The sequence below is a fragment of the Motacilla alba genome, chromosome Z (assembly GCF_015832195.1).
Source record: "Motacilla alba alba isolate MOTALB_02 chromosome Z, Motacilla_alba_V1.0_pri, whole genome shotgun sequence".
NCBI classification, from domain to species: Eukaryota; Metazoa; Chordata; class Aves; order Passeriformes; family Motacillidae; genus Motacilla; species Motacilla alba.
The window spans coordinates 37,554,228-37,576,771 of NC_052046.1; the positions used below are offsets into that span (position 1 = coordinate 37,554,228).

General features: G+C 38.8%; 1 protein-coding gene across 16 annotated transcripts in view; it reads right to left on the bottom strand.

Moving 5' to 3' along the window:
- Window positions 1–22,544, bottom strand: part of ELAVL2 (ELAV like RNA binding protein 2) — a 108,754-nt gene that overhangs the window by 41,628 nt on the left and 44,582 nt on the right. For 5 of the 16 annotated variants that reach the window (XM_038124658.1, XM_038124656.1, XM_038124659.1 and 2 more), the window contains exons 2-3: window positions 5,157–5,247; window positions 1,213–1,453 (exon numbers count right to left, since the gene is read on the bottom strand). In XM_038124658.1, coding sequence (XP_037980586.1) covers window positions 1,213–1,453; window positions 5,157–5,228 — 313 coding nt within the window. In that variant the 5' untranslated portion in view covers window positions 5,229–5,247. Of the gene's footprint in view, window positions 1–1,212; window positions 1,454–5,131; window positions 5,248–6,709; window positions 12,930–22,544 lie in introns of those variants that run through there. The other 11 variants (XM_038124657.1, XM_038124664.1, XM_038124665.1 and 8 more) reach the window with 6 other exon arrangements.

The following is a 22,544-nucleotide window of genomic DNA, read 5'->3' on the forward strand; positions in this document are numbered from 1 at the left end:
CATTCCCAGGTATGAAGTCTTTTGAAACTGTGCAGCAGCAACTGTGTGCTTCTGGCATATAGAACATCAGACCCATCATGTAAGGAAGTGGACAATTTGAACACTGATTGCGAAGACCTTGAGGGTTATTTCTGTGAGCCTCAAGTAGCAGCCTTTGAGGTTATTCCTAAGCAACTTCAATAAGAAGGTTAAACATGCTAAACACGTGGGATATACAAGACAGAGACAAACTGTCTTTGAATAGCCATCCCACTAACTGATGAAGTACAAGTTACATCTTTCCACTCCCTGAACAAGAGGTCAGGAAACACCTAAGGAAGGGACCTTCTGTTTCAAAGCATTGAAGTCATTACCTACAGAGAAAACAGGCTTGTTTTCTCCATCAACCAGATTTCACCTGAAGACAGCAAGTTGTGGCATCAGCTCCATCTGGTTTCTTTGGCATCCCCAAGAACATTTAGTAATCTTCACAGTCAAGAGCAAAGACTGCTTGAAGGTTTGCTCAGGCCAGATCAACTAAAAGCTGCGATTTCAGTATCCCAGGCTACCATGCTGAAGGAGCGTGCTTCAAAGATTTACCCGTGCCTAATGTCTTAAGAACAAGTCATCTGCTGTGGGAAGATCTGCTGGTTATTCAGAGCCATAAGGGAAACAAACCTCACTCAGCCAACAGAAGTCAGCCAGAGACTGCTCAACAAGAAGGAAGCCAAAGAGCATAAACTGATTCAAGTGTGCATCCTAAAGAAACTGTTCAAGTGCTGCAAATCAAAAGCAACTTAACCTGTAAAGTAAGATAATCTGCCCTTTAATGAAGGTACAAGCTTCATTACCTGCATCTCTGAAAAGAAGCAGCTTTACATCAACAAGCACTAAAGTCTAACTTCAATGAGGTTGAATTACAATTCAAGGAAATTTTGTATAAATATCTGCTTTTCCACATGTGACTCTTCTTTCCTAGTTCTCCGAAGCCCAGGTTTAAACCCAGCCCAGGTTCTGTCAGCATTTATAGCACTCAAAGTAACCTAAATTAAATGCAAATAAATATGCTTAATTTTTGGGTATATAATTTTAAAAATTACTAATATAAGTTCCTTCTGACCAGCATTGGCTCATTCTCTCTTTATTCCATTACTTAAGAGAATTGCAGAATACCATCTGAGAGTTTGCTGCTTGGAAAAATGAAAAGATACAGAAAACTCAAAACCAACATACCTGTTATTTTGTCCCTGACAAGCTTGCAGGATTCTATCTCCCCAATGCTGCCAAAAAGACTCTTCAGTTCCTCTTGTGTCATGTTTTGTGGAAGGTAGTTGACTATTAAATTGGTCTTGCTGTCTTCTGTGTTCCCAGAATCAACTGGTGATGAGCAATTGTTTATGGGGGCTGAACCATGGGCTGTGTTATTACAAGTTGGTCCATTAGACAGCTGTGTTTCCATGGCAGCAATTACCTGCTGAAAAGAACAGAAAACAAGAACCATCAAAAATCATATTTCAGTACCTAGTAGGAGAGTCCAAACAAGAACCTAAAAGACCTGTCACTACGCAGAAATGGTATTGCCAAGGCCATATACTGCCTCTACATGCAAGAAAAGACCCAAATACCAATATAGAAAGGCATTACACTGTTAGTCAAGACAATACTTTAAAACCCTGTAACAAATAAACTGTATCTTCTACAAGTTCACTAAATGAAATTAGCACTCAAAGCTTAGTTTCCATGCTCTGCCATTCCCCCAAATTAGGAGAATCACAGCCTTTCTGTTATAGAAGTTACCAAACAAAACTGGCCTGTTGCAAGAATAATTATTTCTGTTAACTTACAACTGGTTACTGAAATAACATGAAATGCAATTTTTAATGGAGTAGCATTTAAATAATATCAAAAAGAGGTGGGCATTAACTGTATCCAAAGAAGACTTCTCATAAGAAACAGCAGAGATGAAGATTAGTATTTTAAAGACATATTTAGAAGATATATGAATGTGCTGAGATGGAAAATACACTCTTCTTTGACAACATCCATGTCAAACTTTTTTCACCACAGGTTGGAATCAGGCTTCTAGATGCTTTTATTTGACAAAATTGACAATTCCACGTCATTATTTCTTCCTTCACCTGAACTCTGAGAAGAGTTAAATTTGAATCTTGATCTTAATGTCCTTTTTGACCACTCCAGAACCACTCTGTGCCTGGGAGACCACAGAACTGATCCTCCTAGAACCTGTGCTAAGGCAGATGGAGAACAGGAAGTGATCCGAGACAGCCAACATGGCTTCACCAAGGGCGAGTCCTGTCTGACCAACTAATTGGCCTTTCTGTGATGAAGTGCCTCCATCAGTGGACAAGGGAAGAGCTATAGATGTTATCTATCTAGACTTATGTAAAGCCTTTGACACAATCCCCTACAACATCTTTATCTCTAAAATGGAGAGTATCTATGGGCTGATTAATAGATGGGTAAGAAAGGGATTGGACAGTTGCATCCAGAGGTGGTGGTCAATAGCTCAGTCTTGAAAGACATCAGTGACAAGTGGTATCCCTCAGGGGTCCATACGAGGACCAGTGCTATTCAATGTCTTCACTAATAACACAGACAAATGAATCAAGAGTACCATCTGCAAGTCTGCCAATGACCCCGAGGTAAGTGGTGCTGCTGATACTCCTGAAGTTCAGGATGTCATCCAGGGGGACCTGGACAGGCTTGAAAAGTGGGACAATGGAAATCTCATAAGGTTTAAAAAGACCATGTTCAAGGTGCTGCACATGGGTCAGGACACCCCAAGCACAGGCTGGGGAATGAATGGATTGAGAGCAGCCCCGTGAAAAGGACTGGGGAGTGCTGGTGGGTGAAAGGCTGGACATGACCCAGCCATGGGCAACATGTCCTGGGCTGCATTCAAAGCAGTGTGGCCAGCAGGGAAGGGAGGGGATTCTGCTCCTCTGCTCTGGTGAGAGCCCGCCTGGAACCCAGCATCCAGCTCTGGGGTCCCTGCACAGGAAGGACATGGACCTGCTGGAGTGAGTCCAGAGGAGGGCCTGGATTAGAGGGACAGAGCACGTCTCCTTTGACAAAATGATGGAAGAATCAGGTTTGTTTAGTCCAGAAAGAGATGACTTTGGGGTAGTCTCATTGCAGCCTTTTAGTACCTGAAGGGATTTTACAAGAAAGAGGGAAAAAGACATTTTTGAAGAGCATGTAGTGACAGGACAAAGGGGAATGTCTTGAAATTGAAATAGAGAAGGTTTTGATTACATATTAGAAAGAAATTGTTTACCAAGAGGGTGGTAAGACACTTGTCCAGGGAGGCTGTGGATGCCCCATCCCTCAAAATGTTCAGATCTGTGGGATGGAGTGTACAGCCAGCTAATCGAGTGCAAGATGCCCCTGTTCATGGCAAGTGTATTAGAGACAGACAATCTGCAAGATACAGTAGAATCAGACTAGTTTGAGTTAAAAGTATCTCACCCCAAAGCCACTGACTGTATGACTGCAAGATGCAACAGAATTAATTAGGAGGACTCCTACCCAAGGCTTGTACACAAGCACTTATCCACAAACTGCCACATCTACAAAAGGCACTCTGCCCCCTCAGTCAGTGACTGAATGGCAACAACTGGTAAATACAATGGATTTTTAACAGCATTTTAATATCTAGGATTTGGGCAGCCTACCCTGTTTGAGACCAACTGTTTAGGACAACATGCAAGAGAAAATTATGTACGTTAATTCTCCAGTAATACATATTTCAACACAAGAAGTTTACTAAAGAAATCCATCAATCACTGAAATTTAGCCTCATAATTAAACTGCTAAGAGGAGCTCTCACAAAAAAGCCTCTGGTAAAATCACAGAGCAGCAGCAGGACCTCTGATGGGTCTGTCCTAACAGTCCTGTTTAAAGCACCATAGGCAATCAGTGCATATCCAAACAAGCTGATGAGGTCAGCTGTGTTCAGGGACTGCTGAATAACTGAATTTCCTAACAATACAAGACGGGGTAAGTTGAGTTTCTTACTAGAAGTCCAACTTTGACATTCCTGGGAACATATTTCTCTGTTCTTTGTTTTGCATACAGAAGTATTTTCCAAGAGGTTACTTCAGCACAATGCAAAAAAGGGATACATCTATTAAGAGCACCCACTGGAAAAGTGTGATCTCATTTTCCTGAAGACCTGCAACTAGAACAACACTTTCTTCCCTTGTGACAAACTCCAAGGGGTAACCTGCTTCTGACACTGATGAAACAAGTCCACTGAAAAGATGATAAAGTAGATTATCTCAGGATAAATTACTTTTCAAAACACTAGCATACCTGTTAAAGCTAGTAGTCACAAATGCTGTGCTTTGAGACTCTGTAGGATTGCCTTTTTCTTTGTTTTTTTTTTTTTTTTGGTGTTTTACTACCAAATTTGAAGTGTTCATTGATCAAAATTAGCAGGATTTAGCAAGGACAACGAACAATTCTCTCTTAATTGCACATTTTTCTTCACGTTCAGGTGGCAAGTATGGGATCCTAAGCCAACATTCAAGTGAACAGCTGCAGTAGCCTATGCATGCTGAAAATTCCAGCATCTCTCAGCTACAGAACCATCTGCTCTGAATGGCATGATACTAATATGTTTTACAAATAATGCATACCCCACTAATCGGATAAAGACAACTGTTCATAAAAGACAAAGCACTAAATATTTTTCACTCAGAAAAATAGTTTGAGATAAATTTACAGTTTAAAAGAATCTTAGAATAGACTGGCAAATATAATTTTAAAATAGTAATCATAAAAACACAACTATACAGTTTTTCAAAGTTACTGCAAATTAGTATTCAGACCATACCAAAACCATTTTAGTACAATACTCCTCTTCAATTATCCACCATGTATTTTTAATTAGTACTAAAATCTAATTGACAATAGAAGAAAGGCAAGCCACTGCAGTGTAATTTCTACAGGAGATCACCGTTTTACAGAAAAAGTTGTCTTGTTATGGTCGTGTGCTCTAGGCTCTCACAGAATAGGAACACACCCTACGGCCTATAATGAAACATATAAGTGAGTAAGCATTCCAAATGGAAGGTTAAAAGACTTTGGTATGGCCTCAGCACTATTAACATGTAAAAAAGTAGCCTACAGAATTTAAGAAAAGTCCCACAGACCCCAGTCCAAGGCTCTGCTGCCCACGAACCACTTCTAAGCAGAGAAGCCACATCACACAGTCTGACTGCCATGTTAGTTTGGAGTTGCCGTCTGCAATATGGACACAAAAAGTACTGTATGTTAGATTAGCAAGATAATGCAACAAATCAGTTTGTACAAATTTACAGTAATTGCATTTATATTCCCAGCACGTCCATGCAGTGTGGCTTAATTGGATTTGAGGCAATTCCAATCTAATCTTAACAAATTCAGTGGTAAAATTATTTTTCCTATGTGAAATAAGATGCTTATTTTTAAGAAGACTTAAAAGATAATGCAGTCCAGTTACCCCTGCATCTACCCTGGAAACTACCTTCAGTACCACACCATGCCTAAAAGAAATTGTATCACAAAACAAATTTTTCATTCTTCAAGACTGAAGAGGAATGTAAGGAAATACAGTGAGTTTATTTTCCATCAGCATATAAGATGATCATGCACTATAGCTCCCTTCACATGTCTTTTCCAGCCCACAGGAAAAAAAAATACACAAAGATGACAAAGTACTATGTCAAAATTAATTCCATTCTTACAAACCTAGGTTTTAAAAATTAGGTAAATGAAAACCTGGTGCAGACAGTATTCACTAAGCTTCCTTGCAACAGCTGTTTAAAAGTACCACTGCACATACAAGTGGTAGTAGAGTCAAGGATGGGATAACTGGAACAAACCATGAAAGTGTTTTTCATGCGAGTATTTTGGTAACCTTATTGTTCTTTGTTTAAACTAAAATATCACTGAAAATCCACTTAGAATTACACTGAACAACGCTAGGAGGACACCACAAAAGCTAATAGGCCATTTGCAGATGAGTACAGGTAGTCCAGATGTGAAATACAACCACAACAGGAACAAATAGAAAGGCTCCTGACCACTGCCACAGCTTGAGACTGCTGTTAGTAAAGAGATCCTGCCTACAGTTAGCAGATGAGGTAGCTCTAAATTTGACAAAAATAGACTTAGGCTTCAGAAGGCTGCTGCATTTAGGGTTTAAAAATATGTTCTTCAAAACTTTTTCCATTTTAAAATGGTGCAAGTTACTCTCCATGTCAGTTTGCTATGAAAATCCGTACACTCAGCTGACTTCATGTGTGGTCTTCATTTCCAACTTAGGTTAATTATGACCTTCAATCACCTCTTTATGCAAAATACTGAGGCTTTGGTATCAAGTGCAAGTTTGCATGTTATTCTTTGTGGTCTCACCCCAAAACTAACACTAACAACTTCTCAAGCTCTCAACTGTTCATAGACAACTATGTCTGATGAACTGCTTACTACATGAATAAAATCTGGAGGTCTCAACTGACTTCTTTAAAGTCCAGACAAGCCTTATTAAGAAGATGGCTTTAAAATAGCAGTCTGCAACATTCTTGTCCTACATAAACTATAGTGATGTGCACAAGATGATGTATTTGGATCTCTATGGCTCTCAGCAAAGCAGTGTGACCCCACAGATTATTTATTTAGTGTGAACCACAGGCTGTAGATAGAAAATTTCAACAGAACACCTTACTTGCTTATAAGGACTTCAGTGTACTAGCTGGAGACTTCACTGTTCTCTTAAGCACTGCAGCATTTCTCAAAAAAAAAAAAAAGCCAAGAACACCTGTCAGTTGAAGTACTTCCAGCATGCATAACACATTTATCTTCACTGAAGCATTCTATACAGTACTTGCAATCAGTGTGCAAGTCAGTTCTCTGACAAAAGAAACCATTATGTCTCAAAAATATATTTTGCTCTACCAGTTCTTCTACCATTTTTATTGCTTCCAAGGCTGTACAGACTGCTCTCCTACATCTAGTTTGGAAAACCAGCATTCTTGCCACTTTATTTACATTTCTATCTGACCTAAAAATAGTATTAAATGCAGCAAATTACATTCTAGGAAAAAGAGTTTTCTGAAATGAGTGTTCAGCTTTGACACTGTACTAAACCAGCAGCTTAACACAGAATTTGAGCTATGAGTTTTCTTCCACCCTCCCCCCAAAAAATTTTTAAGATACTGAACTGCTGAAGAATCCCCAGTACCATTAAAAAAAGCTGATTCAGTTTTTAACTATTAGCCTCAGAGACAGTATAACACTTCAGGTTATTAAAATAGCTTAGAAGTTACTGCATTCAAAACCTATAAAACCATTATGTTCAGGAAACAGGATTCTATACCTACTAAGGAAAAGTTTGTCTTAAAATACATTCAGATTAAGAGGAGAACAATAAAGCCAAGTTGACTGAGTAAATCAGCTCTCTTTATAATGCTGAAAGGAAGCTTTAGAACTAAAGACACAGTTGTTCAGTTCAGCAAACTGAGCGATTCTCTCTAACATGCAGTGCATGGCAGCCATCTATTTTCTATAAACTTACTTTTTTCTTCATCATGCACAGATAAGACTTTAAACCCAAACACTCTTAAACACTGTTTATGGCATTAACTGAATGCCAGTTTCTAATTAGCTGCAGCTCAAGCAAGTCATGAGTAAGATTTCCAAGCAGAGAAGCAAGTAGGCTTTTTGTTTTTCAAGAGAAAAGACATCAGAAGTTCAAAAGCCATATGGTTTATGCAATTAGAACTGGTTGCCATAGAACAGTTCCAATTATAACAGCAGATTTTTATATGAGAGCTTTAGAAAATATAGTGGAGCTAGCAAGATACAGACTGGCTAAACAATAGCCACAGTGGCCTACAAACTTTCCTTTCAACATAGGTATTTTGGTGTGCAATATACTCAACTATTCATGCTCAGCTGAAAATGCAATGTGAGCCTGGATCCCAGCAGTGCTGAGACAGAGCCAAGGAGGTGACAAAATAGGTAAGCCTTCATCCACCATTACCACCTCACATGCATATAGATGCTAGGGAAAAACGTAAGTCTTTCTACCACCAGTTTCAATTCATACTTGTGCATCCTGGTCATTGCTGGGTGGGAAATCATTTCACATTGGTTTTATATACATAATTTAATTATATTTATAGACACTGCACTAAAAAAAAAAAATCACTGCACAAATACCTGCTGCAATTACATTATATACTTCTAAAAAGTATTATAACATGAAGGTGATTACACTCTGAACTTAAGACAGCAGATACTAAACACATCTGCTTACTTCAATATGTTAGCACTGTTCAGAGGCAACACAAGCTGGACCATGAGATGCCTCCAGCCTCAAAGGTCACAGCTGACACAATGCCCTTTGGTAAAGTCCTAAGAGACGTATATGTGCTCCTGAAGATTCTTCTCAAGGCTCACATACCACAAAACCTTCAGAGCATGCCTTAGTATTTTGTGTTTGCCCTCCAATCCTGTTTTCCAGTGCAAGGGAAGCATGCAATAGATAAAACACATCAGCATTTGGACATGCAAATACTACAAATTTTGTCTTCTTAATACCAAACTGTAGAACAAGAACCACCTCTGGCTGCATACATAGTTATTTATCTCTTCCAGACACAAAGGTCTAAAACAGAACTTTGTTCTTTGCTTGTAATGAAGTTGCTCCCTTTCCAGAGGATTTATTCCATCCACTTTGACTTACAACAGTAATTAATGCATTTCAACAAGAGTAAACTGTTTCTTGTCTGTGGGGACTATTGCTAAACATGCTAAATTAAAAAAAAAAAAAACAAAAAACAAAAACCCATCATTATTTAAGAGCTCACTGAAAGGTAAGACCTGGCACAATACAGATGCTGAATTTTGCTTTAAAAAGCACAACTCAGCAAAACAAATATTTTTTAGCTATTCAAATTTTAAGTGCAGAGTTATTGACACTTGGAATAGATGCAATTCTTCAAGCTTCCTCTTTAGTGATTTTTATCTTTACTGGAGTGTTAATTTGAAGGACTCTTTTTTTTTTCAAATGGTCAAGTGCCTTAGAGGCATATACAAGAAGCACACTCAAAAAAGCTGTACAATAAGAGATAACAGAGACTGTTCAATCTAGCATATACAAAAACTATTACATAGCTTGGCTCAAATCCTAAAGTCCTTTTTGGGTAAACACACACAAAGACCAGAGGCATTTAGTTACCAGTCTTTAGTTAAGAACCTTGCCCATCAAAACAAAACACAACTCACTCTTAATTTCCCTATAAGAAGGATAGCTGTCAAGGAGAGCTTAATGATTGCTCTGAGATCCACATATTAACAGGACATCTTGTGCTTGGTGAGTCTGCACAAACAGGCTAAACAATGCTTATTTCTTTGCCTCTGTTTTCACTTTTTGTTTAATAGTATAAACTACCATTTATCTATTAGCAGCCCTCCCCACCTGAACGTACATTCATTTGCTGTTCCCTCCATTACACTGTTTAAGAATCTGCAGCACAAACTAGATCAGGGTACTGCTTGATGAGAACCCATGCAGCTGAGGAGTAGAAACCAGAAGAGTGCCTCTTGATTTATGCTAAATTATATGGAAGAACTTTGATAAAATAGATGAAAGACAGAAAACTTGACAGAAAATTCAGAATTTTTCTGATAATGAGGTGGTCTTAAATCTTCACGTAACTTAAAATGTTACTAATGTAAACACAGGTAATTAAGATCAGAAAGCATGACCCCTTTGCAACAATACAAAGCAATTTCTAGCCTTTCAAGAGTGGCAGTTTAAAAGGGGAACCTTTTCACAGACTCTTCAATGAATCACTAAAGAAGTAACACCACTTAACATTTCTACATCTTTGCCTCAAAATCACCATGAATTGAAATAAGTGAAGAAAATTAAGAAAAAAAGGTTAGAAAAAAAAGGCATATGAATTTTAAGGAAAAAGGATTGTAATTCACCCCTGTGATTGCTGCTGCAGAAGTTAATCTGCAGAAGGTTTCAGCAGATTAACTCTTCTTTCAGCAGGAAAGAAGAGGCACCTGAAGCAGACTTGCCTATTCCAGGTAAGCAGTGACAAGACAACTGAAAAACGGCTGTTTTCAGCAACAAGAAACAGCTATTTGTAGAGGCATGAAAGACCTTAATAGTGCTGGTGACCACACTAAAAAGGACACAAGCAAGAAAGTGCTAAATATCTATGGAATGTAAATATTTGTAGGAACACTAAAACTGTATACATAGATTAAAAGAAAACATCTTCACTCAGTAGGAAATGCTTTTGGAAACTCCTAACATTTCTGCAAAATACTTAAGAGTATTAGGATACTCTAAACAATCCCCTACTAAAGCTACTATGCATTAGGAATTAAGCCAACAAACACTTGCAAGGGGTTCTGAAAACATAACGCATGTACAACAAGGCAAGAACACTGCTTGGCAATGGACTGATCTACAGAAAATAAACAATCTCTTCTGACTGAAATTACTGGTTATCCTATCAGCTGGGGTAAAGGGAGGGAAACATGTAAGGTAACTTAAGTTATCCTAGAAACCATATTAGAAAGATCAACTCTTAAGCGTCTTTGGTAAAGAAAACAAGTACCTTCATTCCATTAAGGGATCAGTTCAAGTGAGACCCCAATAAACTATAACCATTTTTACATTCCTAATTATTAAGGTCGATTTAGACACATAACCATTTCCACCAACATAACCAATTCCCTGAGCTAGACAACATCAACATGCATTACTAATTAGCTCATATACAAGGACAAAACACCAAAACTCAGCACAAAATTATACTTTTTCCTTGTATTGCCCTCTTTCATATAAAAAATGTTCAAAGATAGCTAAGGGAAAATTATTACTTGGGTTATATTTGAAATTTTAACTAAATGTCAAGTTGTGACTGTTTGAACACAGCCAATATTGATGTTCAGAAAGAGTTTCACCAAAACAATGAACACAAATGATGAACACAAAATCTAACAGCTATTCAGATCTCAAATAAGCAAGCTGTGAACAATTCCAATACTTAAATAATAGTTTTAATAAGACTGACTTTTAACAGGAATGGTTTTTCAACTACACTCTACCAGCCACAAGATCTTGCCAACTATTGCTCTTATTTGCTTTCCCAGCCTCCTGTGTTAGTTCTCTCAGCCTACTAGCAAAATGCTCTCCAAGGCAATACAACTCTGTCAAAACTCATATGTATTCTTCAAGAGATAACTGCATTTTATTGTAGACATTCCCCTTCAGCCTTAGACATCTGCAGTCCTCTCAAGCCTACTAACACAAGAAAACCAAAGATGCAGTGGGGTGAAAGGAGACAACTTGATGACTCTTCAAATATAGCAACTCGATAGGTTGAAGGGTTTCAAAGTCAACATCCACTTGAACTGGCTAGGATGCCTACTTCAATTTTTGAGCATTTACCTCAGTATTCCAGCTGGGCTCTGTAAAACTTTCCCCCCTTTCATACTGCAGTTACATCCTTCTTCCCCATTGCCAATTTCAAAAGCTAATGTTCAACAACAGACAGGAACAGGAAGCAAGTCAAGTTAGTCTGACTGAAGAGGTATACAAATCAAAAAAAAAACACAAGTAAGAAAAAGATGCTGCTCTAATCAAGAAACATGTGTCACCTTCAAGGCCACACAGTACTCCATTCACTCTTTGGTGCATCCTCCTGAAGGAAAACATGGTTTTCTCCCTCATGCACTCAGCTTTCTTCACCGCAACAGAGAGCCCAATGATGGATGGCAAGATAAGGGTGAAAAGGTTTAGAGGAACAGTTCTCTTATGCTGGCTTTTCATGTCAGTACTCCTTGCTCAAAGCTCAGTGGAAAACTGGAGAGATGGTTAGGCCCAAAACGCACCCCCATCACAGACATTCCAACAGAGGGTACACCTCAGCAGATCCACAGTGCATGAACCTGCTATCTCCATGACAGCCCTACCTCCTTCAAACTGCAGGATCTCCCTTCGGGAGAGTTTTTGCTCTCTCACAGGGAACTTTTAGCTCAAATGCAGATTTAGACAAGAGAAAAGTTGCATGACTAAATATCCCTACCCCTTAACCCTGCTAGTTAGCTCAAAAAATGACATCCTCAACATCATACAAAGCCATGGAAAATGGAAGCAGCTCAAAGTCAGAAACCAGTAATCGCCATGCCTCTCCCTTCCTCTATACCTGTCTTCTCAAGTACTATCAAAGTGGTATCAGGCTGGACAGCAACACAATGCCTACACACTCAGATGTCTCCATAAGCCCAGATCATCAGTGGCCTGACAGACTGACGTGTCATGGCATCCCTCTTTCAGCTTCAAAAGTCATGACAAGCAAAGCTTATTTGCAACACAAAAAGTATTCAAACCAAACTGAAACATGCAACATTATGTACACATAGAATCAAGTAATTTTTGCACAGGAAATATTAATTCTTCCATTGAGGAAACCTTCTGGGGAAGAAGAGAGCTTCATGAAGACAACAGCTCAACTAGCCACACAGGGTAAGATGTACTAAGATTTGCCAGTATCTGCCTTCCAGGAGATAGGACAGCAAACAAGCTACCTGAACAGTCTTGGACATGATGCCCAAAATTGCTTAAATGGCCTAGGATCACATCTTAGACGTTAAGTATTATTCAAATAATAAATACTTGCTTTCCTTCTTTGGCGAAGGGCCTCAAAGTAGCATGCAAGGCAAAGAACAGGGACTTGTGGCAACAACTGACTTGACCTGCCTTTTTGGTTTTTTTTCCACAGCTGGGCCAGAGGGTTGGAAGAACAGAAGGAAATACTGTCCAAACTGAAACGCTTCCAGTCAGCCCTCTTCAGTCAAAATAAGATGAGATGACAGAATCACAGGGTTGGAAGAGACCTTGAGGATCATCGAGTCCAACGCGTTGCCTAACACCTCAACTAAACCACAGCATCGAGTGCCACATCCAGTCTTTATATAAACACATCTGGGGATGGTGACTCCATCTCCCTGGGCAGACCCTTCCAGTACTTTATCACCCTTTGTGTGAAAAACTTTCCTAATATCTAACCTGTATTTCCCTTGATGCAGCTTGAGACTGTGACCTCTCGTTCAGTCAGATGCTGCCTGGTGAAAGAGACTGACCCTCACCTGACCAGAACTACCCTTCAGAAAGTTGTAGAGTGAGATAAGGTCAGCCCTGAGTCTCCTTTTCTCCAGGCTAAACAAACCCAGCTACCTCAGCCTTTCCTCACAAGGCTTGTGTTCCAAGCCCCTCACCAGCCTTGTTGCTCTCCTCTGGACATGCTCAAATGTCTCAACGTCCTTCCTAAACTGAGGGGCCCAGAACTGGACACAGCACGCAAGGTGCAGCCTCACCAGTGCTGACTAGAGGGGAAGGATGATCTCCATTGGTCCTGCTGGCCACACTATTCCTGATACAGGCCAGGATGCCATTGGCCTTCTTGGCCACCAGGGCTCACTGCTGGTTCCTGTCCAGTCAGCTGTCAACCAGTACCCCCAGGTCCCTTTCTGCCTGGGCATTGTCCAGCCACACCGTCCCCAGCCTATAACACTGCAGGGGGTTATTGTGGCCAAAATGCAGGACTCAGCACTTGGATTTATTAAACTTCGTCTTGTTAGACTCTGCCCATCCATCCAACAATTCCAGGTCTCTCGGCAGAGCCCTCCTATCTCCCAACAGATTGACACACACTCCCAGCTTAGTGTCATCTGCAAATTTACTAATGCAAGACTCAATCCCCTCATCCACGAGATTTTTAACCTACAGTTACAAGGCTTCTATTTTATGACTTCTTTAAAAAAAGATTCTAAATCAGCAAGAGTGAAGACATCAGCAAGCCACTCTTGTTAACAATCCATAGTGAACTAATATGAAAACACATGGCCAAGGCCAGTTTACTCTCAAAATCTACTATGGATAAAGACTGACTATTCAGTCTCCATGAAGTGTTCTCAGTGGTCTCAAGTCAATAATCACATCTTTCAGTTACAAAACCAAGCTTAACTGGAGCTAGGATTTGTCCCATCCTGCCACACCTGGAGTAAGTAGTCACTGGAGTACGTTCCATGAAAGCAGTACAAAGGCTTCCTATACCAGATGAACAGAACTTTTATTTCTTAATCCTGATATACCATGAATAATGAATAATGCAACACAGACATAACATGACAAACTCATATGCTATGCTGTCTTGTGTGCAGAAATCTTTATTTCTATAATCCAACTAAAAATGCAGAGCAATGAATATTTAAACAATTTGCCAGTTTAAAATACTCTTGCTCTTGCTTTCAGTCACCACAGAAACCTTGCCCAGGTCTTAAGGTTTCTGACCTCTGGGGATGGCAATTCTTGCCCAAATGTGAATTCAACAACAGAGAAGCCAAAATATCAGAACCTCTTGTTAAAACTGTCAATAATTTAATACATCATCATTAATACTGGTAGTAATCTGATTAGATTTTCCTATTATTCTGTCCATAAATACGAAGTTTCTGGGACCACTTGGCTTCCACAAGCTCTAGTTCTTTCTTCTAACCTTTTTGTCATGGCTAGTTGTATCTAGCTGGTCTCCCATGCCCAGTTTTCTCCAGTAGTCCAAGTACTAGTAAACTATGTATCACTAAATTGCCTTAATATACCTTTGCTCTTCACATGGACTAACCTACATGTTTTGACTCTCATGTTTTATTCTTTCATGTATTATTCTGTGCTGTCTCTTAGACCCAAATCTATTAAAACTACAACTTGATATATTTACATAGTTGACATTTCCATCATCTGTGTGTCTTAACATTATATATACATATTACTGAAATGTAAATTTTGTAACAACAAAATCTAGATTAGGCAATTTTCTTTCAAATTAGTTTCAAAAAGATGATTTCACTTAGATATTTATTGCTGCATAAAAAACCATGAGGTAATACTCCCCATCAACATACAACTAATATGCCTAATTCAATAGCAAGAGAAACATAGCCACAGAAGTATGCCACTATAACAGAGCTCCCAAATAATTGAAATCATATCTTTGACAATTTATTTTATTCCCCTGTGTACATCTTCAAGTTTCAATATCAAAGGAAAATCAAGAGACTTGTTTGTGAAAGAGATGGTAAGAAGTCTTATAAGATAGCATGACAGTATAAATGAAGTCAGACCAACAGCACACACCTCTGAATCAACTTAAACTTTTCTGCCCTCTATCAATGCATATTAAGTTCTACAAAGTCACCTATGCCCCAGAAGTCTTGCTGTAGTACACAATGGAGTACAAAGAGCGAGCTTGGAAAGGGACACATACACAACAGCAAACCAAAAAATTACTTCAAGAACATCAACAGCTGAAAAATATGATACTGGATGCCATCTGACTTAGAATATGCTTGCTTTCTATATGGGCTAACTTGCATATTTTTGATATCATTTCACTACAGAAATGCACTAAATCTGAGGCACTGCAGAAGGCCTTCTGCTTTCACCCAGAAAACAAATTTGAGATAAGAAAGTTAAGTCTTAGTTTATCTCTAGCATCTTTGTAAGAGACCTGTCAAATCACGTTATTTGTCATGGCACCCAAAGGCTGACTTCTCACGTCTTGCAGAATATCTCAAAATAAACTAGATGTATTTTATACTGCAACATACACTCTAATATGCAGAGAAAAACCGAAGTCTGGACATTTTAGCCTTTTCTTCATAATGAAGCTGACTGCCAAAACAGGGACATTTCACTTCCATGGGCTGAACATTATGCATGGGCAGAGAACTGTCTGTCTTGCACACAGGAATCAGTAAGTTAATGAAGACTGTTTCAGAAATAGTATGCATCTTCCCTCCTCACACTTTATCTTACAAAAATGACAGTGGTTTATACTGCATCACCTAAACTACAGAGTACTTACATCCATACTTCACCAGGAAAATCAAGAACGTGTTTTACTACAGCAGGGACAAAAACCCCAAATATCAAAAGTAAGCCCTGATGACATGCTGACAAGAACTCAACACGCATCAGTACTTTGGAGGAATATGAATGAAGTGTTACAGTCAGTACTAAAAACCTTGCTGGTATCAGGCATGGGGAATCACTGTTCTACCTCATATATTCCCATTAAATACACACAGGAGTCCAAAACAGTTAAAAAGATAAAACTTACACTATTTACATAGTTTAGTTTTGGTTGTAGTAATTGAACTCCCTTAGATGCCACTGTCAAAAAAAAGTGCCATCCAGATTACCCTGGAACAGATTCTTCACATTATAAAAGCAGCAGTTGAGTTTGAAGGAATCTGTGCCATTGGATATCAGCACATTCTAGCTCTAAAACAATGTGTATCAGGAAGAAAAGTATTTCATTCACACTATTCAGTTGGACAGACTTAATTTAAGCTTTTATGCCCACAATTCAGGTGTATTTAAAAGAACAGCATAACTAAGAACATAAAAACATAGGCATAAGAATCACCCACTTCTGGAAATGAAGTTGTGGTCAGGATAAGCAAAATTTGAAAGGAGTTAGCTCATATGAAGTACTATATGGTCTCACAGCCATAAAGCTAGGACTTTTCCTTCTTCACATTGCAGGTAACTACTTTCCACCAATTTCCTAAACAAAGACCAGCACCTCTTAAGTCCAGCAACCCTGGTATTAACAACTCACACATCTCTGACTCAAAGGTCAGAACTGTGTTTCATCATACAGATACAATATTAAAGAAGACATGATTGCTGGGCTATTTTTAAACCAACAAGTCAAACAGGATTTTTATCTACTTAATTCACTCTACAGACATTTCATACTATTCTATGTTAAATGTAGCTTTCAGTCAATTGTCAACTTTTAGCCTTCAAAAGTTTGTCCTTTGCTTTGATTTTGGGTAAAATACTAGAAGAGTAAGTTCCTAGAAGCATCAATAAAGAAAAAAAGGAATTTAAGCTTTCCTTGCCACATAAATACTGTACACAATGCACAGTCACACGTAACCTGCAAGTCAGTTCTGCAAAACTGTCTCTCAGATAAAAGATGTCCAAGTGCCCAGAGTTTGCTGAATTATAGCTCTTTTACTCTATGAAGATAGAGCACATCAGGACTCGCTGCCTAAGCAGTAAATTATTTCAATTTCTCCTGAAGAAGCCACAGCCCATAACTTGAACAGGTGCATTCTTCACTGTCTTAAGAACTGTCTGGATGGCCCAGCCCAGAGAGGGCAAGGGAGCAAGCTGGTAAAGGGTCTGGAGAGTAAGTTTCATGAGGAGCGGATGAAGCAGTTCTGGTTTATTCTGGAGAAAAGCAGGCTCAGGGGAGACCTTACCACTCTCCATAACTACCTGTAAAGTGACTATAGCCAGGTGGGGTCAGTCTCTTCTTCCAGGCAACCAGCAATAGGACAAGAGAAAATGGTCTTAAGTTGGGCCAGAAGTAGATTCAGGTTGGACATCAGGAGGAAATACTTCACTGAAAGGATTGCTGTACATTGGTATGGGCTGCTAGGGTGGTGGTGGAGTACATGATTGCTGCAAGTGCTCAAAAAATGACTGGATACGGCACTCAGTGCTACAGTTCAGTTGACGTGGTCATGTCTGGTCAAAGGCTGGACTCAACAACCTTGGAGGTCTTTTCCAACCTCAATGATTCTAAGAATTTGTAGAAAATAAGTATTTAAAGAACACTGGTTTTAATCTTGTGAATGCTCAAGTTCATTTCACCATACCAAATCTCTAGAGTCTGATGTTGAAAAGACTTCTAAGAAGTCAGTGCGTGGAAAGGTTGAAAAGTTCAAGTCACAAAGTCTAATGTCACTTTATCTAATATCTGTGACACTGGAAGAGTTGAGGACAAAGAGAGGGTAAGACTGGGATACCACACAAGTAAAAAAGAGCAGCATTCTAACACTGAGGACTTGCCCCCAAGCATGACTTGACTGAGTATGAAAATGGCTTTTAATACAGTAATTCTTCCCCATTTGCACAAAAATAGACTATTGGAAACTTATCTTCCAAGCTTACTGCAAATTCAAAGAAGAAAAATACCAGAGACTACATATACTTATTATAACCTCTGCCACAGAAGCATGTACAAGTTTAGACTTTGCTTTCTTTACTACACATCTTGAAAGGACATGGAACTGTAAGATTATTCTATTTCTATACAATAGCTTACTGAAAAATGGACTCAACATAAGCAATTATAAGCAAGTATTTTGTTATTTGTCTCAGCTATGTCTAAACTCCCTACAGAACAAGGAAGAACTGCTGAAGTAGGTTTTGGTGCACATATCTCTGAATAACCTCCACTGAACAAAATCTCAGTAGGTTGCTAGAAGGTTAAGCAGCTGTAACAGAAAGGCTTGAAACAAATATAGCCAAGTGTTAGTCTTAATTTGCTGCATTTTTCACTGGCGTAACATCAATGTATTTATTTATTAAGTTTGTTTTTAACAGAGATCTAAAATGCACTCCATAGAGAGAAAAACACAGAATACTGCTGCAACCGTACCTATTAAATTCAGAGAAAATAACTCCCTTTTCTTCAACATCTTTGGACAATGACAGCAGCTCTCATTTAAAGCCACATGACAACTTCACTTAGATAACAGCTAAAAATGTTTAGGCACAGAAAGTGCTTAAACACAGAAAGGTTCTCAACTAGCAGAGGCTGTCCTCACAATAAAGACATCCCATATGGCAACTATTTTTAGACTGTTAAGTATCAGAGGTTAGAGAAATCACATGGTTGTCTCCAAACCACCAGTTCCTCAGCTGACTTTTATCTCTCACATAAAGAAAAGCAATTTGGGATAATTTTTAGAACTAACGTAGTTCAAATTTGAAAACTGTGACCCCTTCTGAGTTTGTTTAATTTCCATAACTACCTATTCTTTCCAGTAAGGGCCTGAAAGGAAAGCAAGCCTGTAACTTTTGACAAAAATACCTAGAACATTCAATGCAGATCAGCTGAGTTTACTTAACCTGGCTCTAATTCACTGCAGCTGCATCTAATGAACCACAAAGAAAAGCTTATTACTGCATTAAGTGACAGAGCTCTGTGGCTGAACACCCTCCAAGCTTCCAGCACTCTTCAGCTGGCTGTGCTTAGCATTGGCTACTGAACAACCTGTGTAGTGTAGCTAAGCATACAAAACCAACAGACAATACCACCTCCCCCTGCCTTTGTAATTTTCAGGATGTATTATCAAGAGGGTATCAGGTAGAGTATGCTACCAGATACTTTCAAACAGTCAACTGCTAGCAGAGAATGTCTGCATTCATTTATTCATCCTTGAAGTATCCACGTGCTTTAAACATTGAATAAGAGTTATGGAGTTCTTGTAATGATAATTCATACACAGACTTTGACATAGGAGTATCCAATCTGCCATATGGGCGACAGAATACCCTGAGCTGCCTGAAAGATCTTCAATCTCGTCTTTACAACTAGTGACTATGGGTGATCTAAAACCCTCAGGTCTTAATGCAACTTAGTTAAATATCAGTTAAAAACAAACATTACCTCTACATAAACACAAAAAAATAATTTAGGGATTCCCACAAAGAATTATATAAAATTTTATTTAAAATGGGCACATAGGTACAGTGCACAGGAAATCTCAGCGACAGATTACTAACCCAAGCTTAGTTCTCTAAAATATTGTCAGTTCTCCCTACTGGGAATTTGGCCTTTGATATACTAGTATGTTTAAGCTCATTATTTTAAGACCATGGTTCCATAAGGAACTTCACCCATATCCTTCTCCAATATTTCATGTGTATTTTTCCATGAGCAAGTTTTCTAGTCTCAAACAGAACTGTATGCAAAATAAATAAATCAAAAAGCATAATGAGTAAACTGAAGTAATAAATATTAAGTTAAATGCATTTGCTTCACCTTCCTCCTCCTTTGTCAGAAAGGACAGAGGGAAGTGAGGGATGTGGTGCAGTAGCCTCAAAAGCCACTCAATATTTTCGGCTTTGACTAAGACAGATTCATACTAGGTGCTTCAAAATAGCACTGTCTAAGAAAAAAAAAAAATCAGTAAGATTAAAGGTCTCCCTTCCAACTGTGATAACAGAAAAGTGACTTTCACTGAAAACAAGAAACTTCACCAATTTACTCAACAGCTACACTCCTCTTTCACGGAAGTATGTAGAACACATATAACGACTCCCAAACACACAGGAGAAACAATGACTGAGAGAAAAAGCATTTTGTTCTAGTAAGTTAATGACCATTTTTTTTTGTTTGTGCAACAGCACAGAGAGTGTTGAGCTTTCTACTTCATTTATCAAAGAAAATGTACAATTAAGTAAACATTCTTAAGTAAATCCTTCTGAAGGAAGGCGGGTAAACCTGAAGGAAAAGAGGTAAATTAACCACACATCAAGTTCTAACACATAACAGCACTGATTTTAAACAGCCTTACAGAGGAAGAAACACTAAGAAGGATTTTGGAAATATCTTAGTATGCCCAAGAACTACAGGCTAAAATTAGAAAGGATGTTTCGCTCAGAATTTCTCTTGTATTTTTCTCCCCCTTTACTTTTTTCACACACTACCAAAACCACTTAATTGATGAAGAATTTCAGAAAAGACACAAATGGTCAGTGACCTCCTTCCCAACAGCTGATTTACAACACAAGTACCAACTATTTCTCCCCTTCCACTCCAGAGTGGAAGGGGAGTCCCAAAACCAACAAAAGCATCAAGCGAGAAAGAGTCTCTGAATAGTAACTGAAAAACTAATATAAAGTGGCAGAGGATGAAAAAAATCCACAAAAACAATTCTTATTCCCAGTATTTTAAAAAACAGTAAGTGGTGCAGTCTCCCAAGTGTCACACCAGCCTTTTACATTCTGTTTTGCTTATGCAAAATACAGATTGTTATATTTCTCTACAGAATCCACTACAGTAAGTGGATTAGCTATACAGAGTATCATTACTAGCGAGGCTGAGGCTCTTCTCTGAGCACTAAGAGGTACAACTCTTAAGGTGAATTTCTGCATTTATGAAGACAAGACACAGAAAAGAAGCAACAGGAATCTTTCAAGTGAACTAGGAAAGCAGTGAGTCGTAGAGGTAATTCAGCAGGCAGAGAGGCTGCACTTGAAAAGCAAGTGGAGAGAAGTGGCATCAATTGTTTTGCAAGCCTATCACAATTGGATTACCTGATCCAGAATAAACTGTGCCAGTGTAAACTGACCTAGCAGATTCTGTTCACCTCAGGGAGCAATCTGCTTCTGGGACTGCTTGTTCCTTCTGGTTTTTAGCCAAGTGTTTGTGATTCAATGATTGAACAGCACATAACTATGGGATCTTGGGAGTTCATTAAGGAGGTAAACACTCTTACTACCACCTCCATGAAACAAACTCCTTCACCCCATGAAGGTGTATTCCCCAAACACTCTTGCTGCACAAGACTACAAACCAGAAAGAATATGAGTCAAGTTTTTCTGGCAAAACACAGGTGCTCCTGAAAGCTTAAAAATAAAGGACCTGAAGCCTCAACAACTTAGCATTTTATTATAAATATTTACAGGATGCATCCAGGAGAAGAGGAGGATATCTCAAATAAAAATTGACATAAAATGTTAAAGCACATCAACAAATCCAAGTAATAACAAGAAGAAATCAACAAAAGCTTTAGCAGGTGAGCAAGGTTGCTGGGAGCCCTCTACTACACAAAATCTGGACTTCCAAACCTTTCATGTTTGAAAGCTTCATTTACCTTTTTCAAAAAAGCTATAAGCTATCAACCTTACAACCTGCTCTAACTGGGTGTGTCCGAACAGCTTTGAGGAAATGGCTTCTATACACACAGTACACATCCCAACATTGTCAGTGCTACTGAGTGGCCAGTCAAATCACCTAGATGTGACTATTTACCTTGTTTGGAAACCCCGACTACACGCCATACTTTTCTTCCTTCCTTTTGGAGAACTTTCTAAACTTACCACATTAACTTTGTATTCTTACTAAATGAGAAAAAGACTAATGTCCTAGTAAGGAACAACTCTAATGCTTAATCCCTTTATCAGGTTCACCTGCAAAAATGTGGAATTCAGCAAGTTTGTGGGGTGGGATTTTTTTTCCTTGTTTTAGGGGATTGGGTTCTTTTTGTTGTTGTTGGTTTTTTGTTTGTTTTTGTTTTTCTTGTTGATAGCTGAATTTGAGTTACTAGAGAAGTTTAAAGAATCTACACACAGAACATAGACAAGAGACTTCTCACTTGCAAGCCTGATTTTGCAGACCCTCCCATGTTTCAAATTCTATAGCTGCTCCAGCAATTACATGTGCTGCTTCCCGTAAGCTTTCCAAAGCTGACATTCAATAAGGCATCACATACACTACTCTTAGAACATCTGACCACTTAAACCACAGACTCACACAATGATCACTCAAGGTTGGAAGTCACCTCTGGAGACCACTGAGTCCAACTGCCCTTCTCAAACAGGGCTAATGAGAGCCAGCTGTCCAGGACTACGTCCAGAGAGCTACTGAGCATCTCTGACA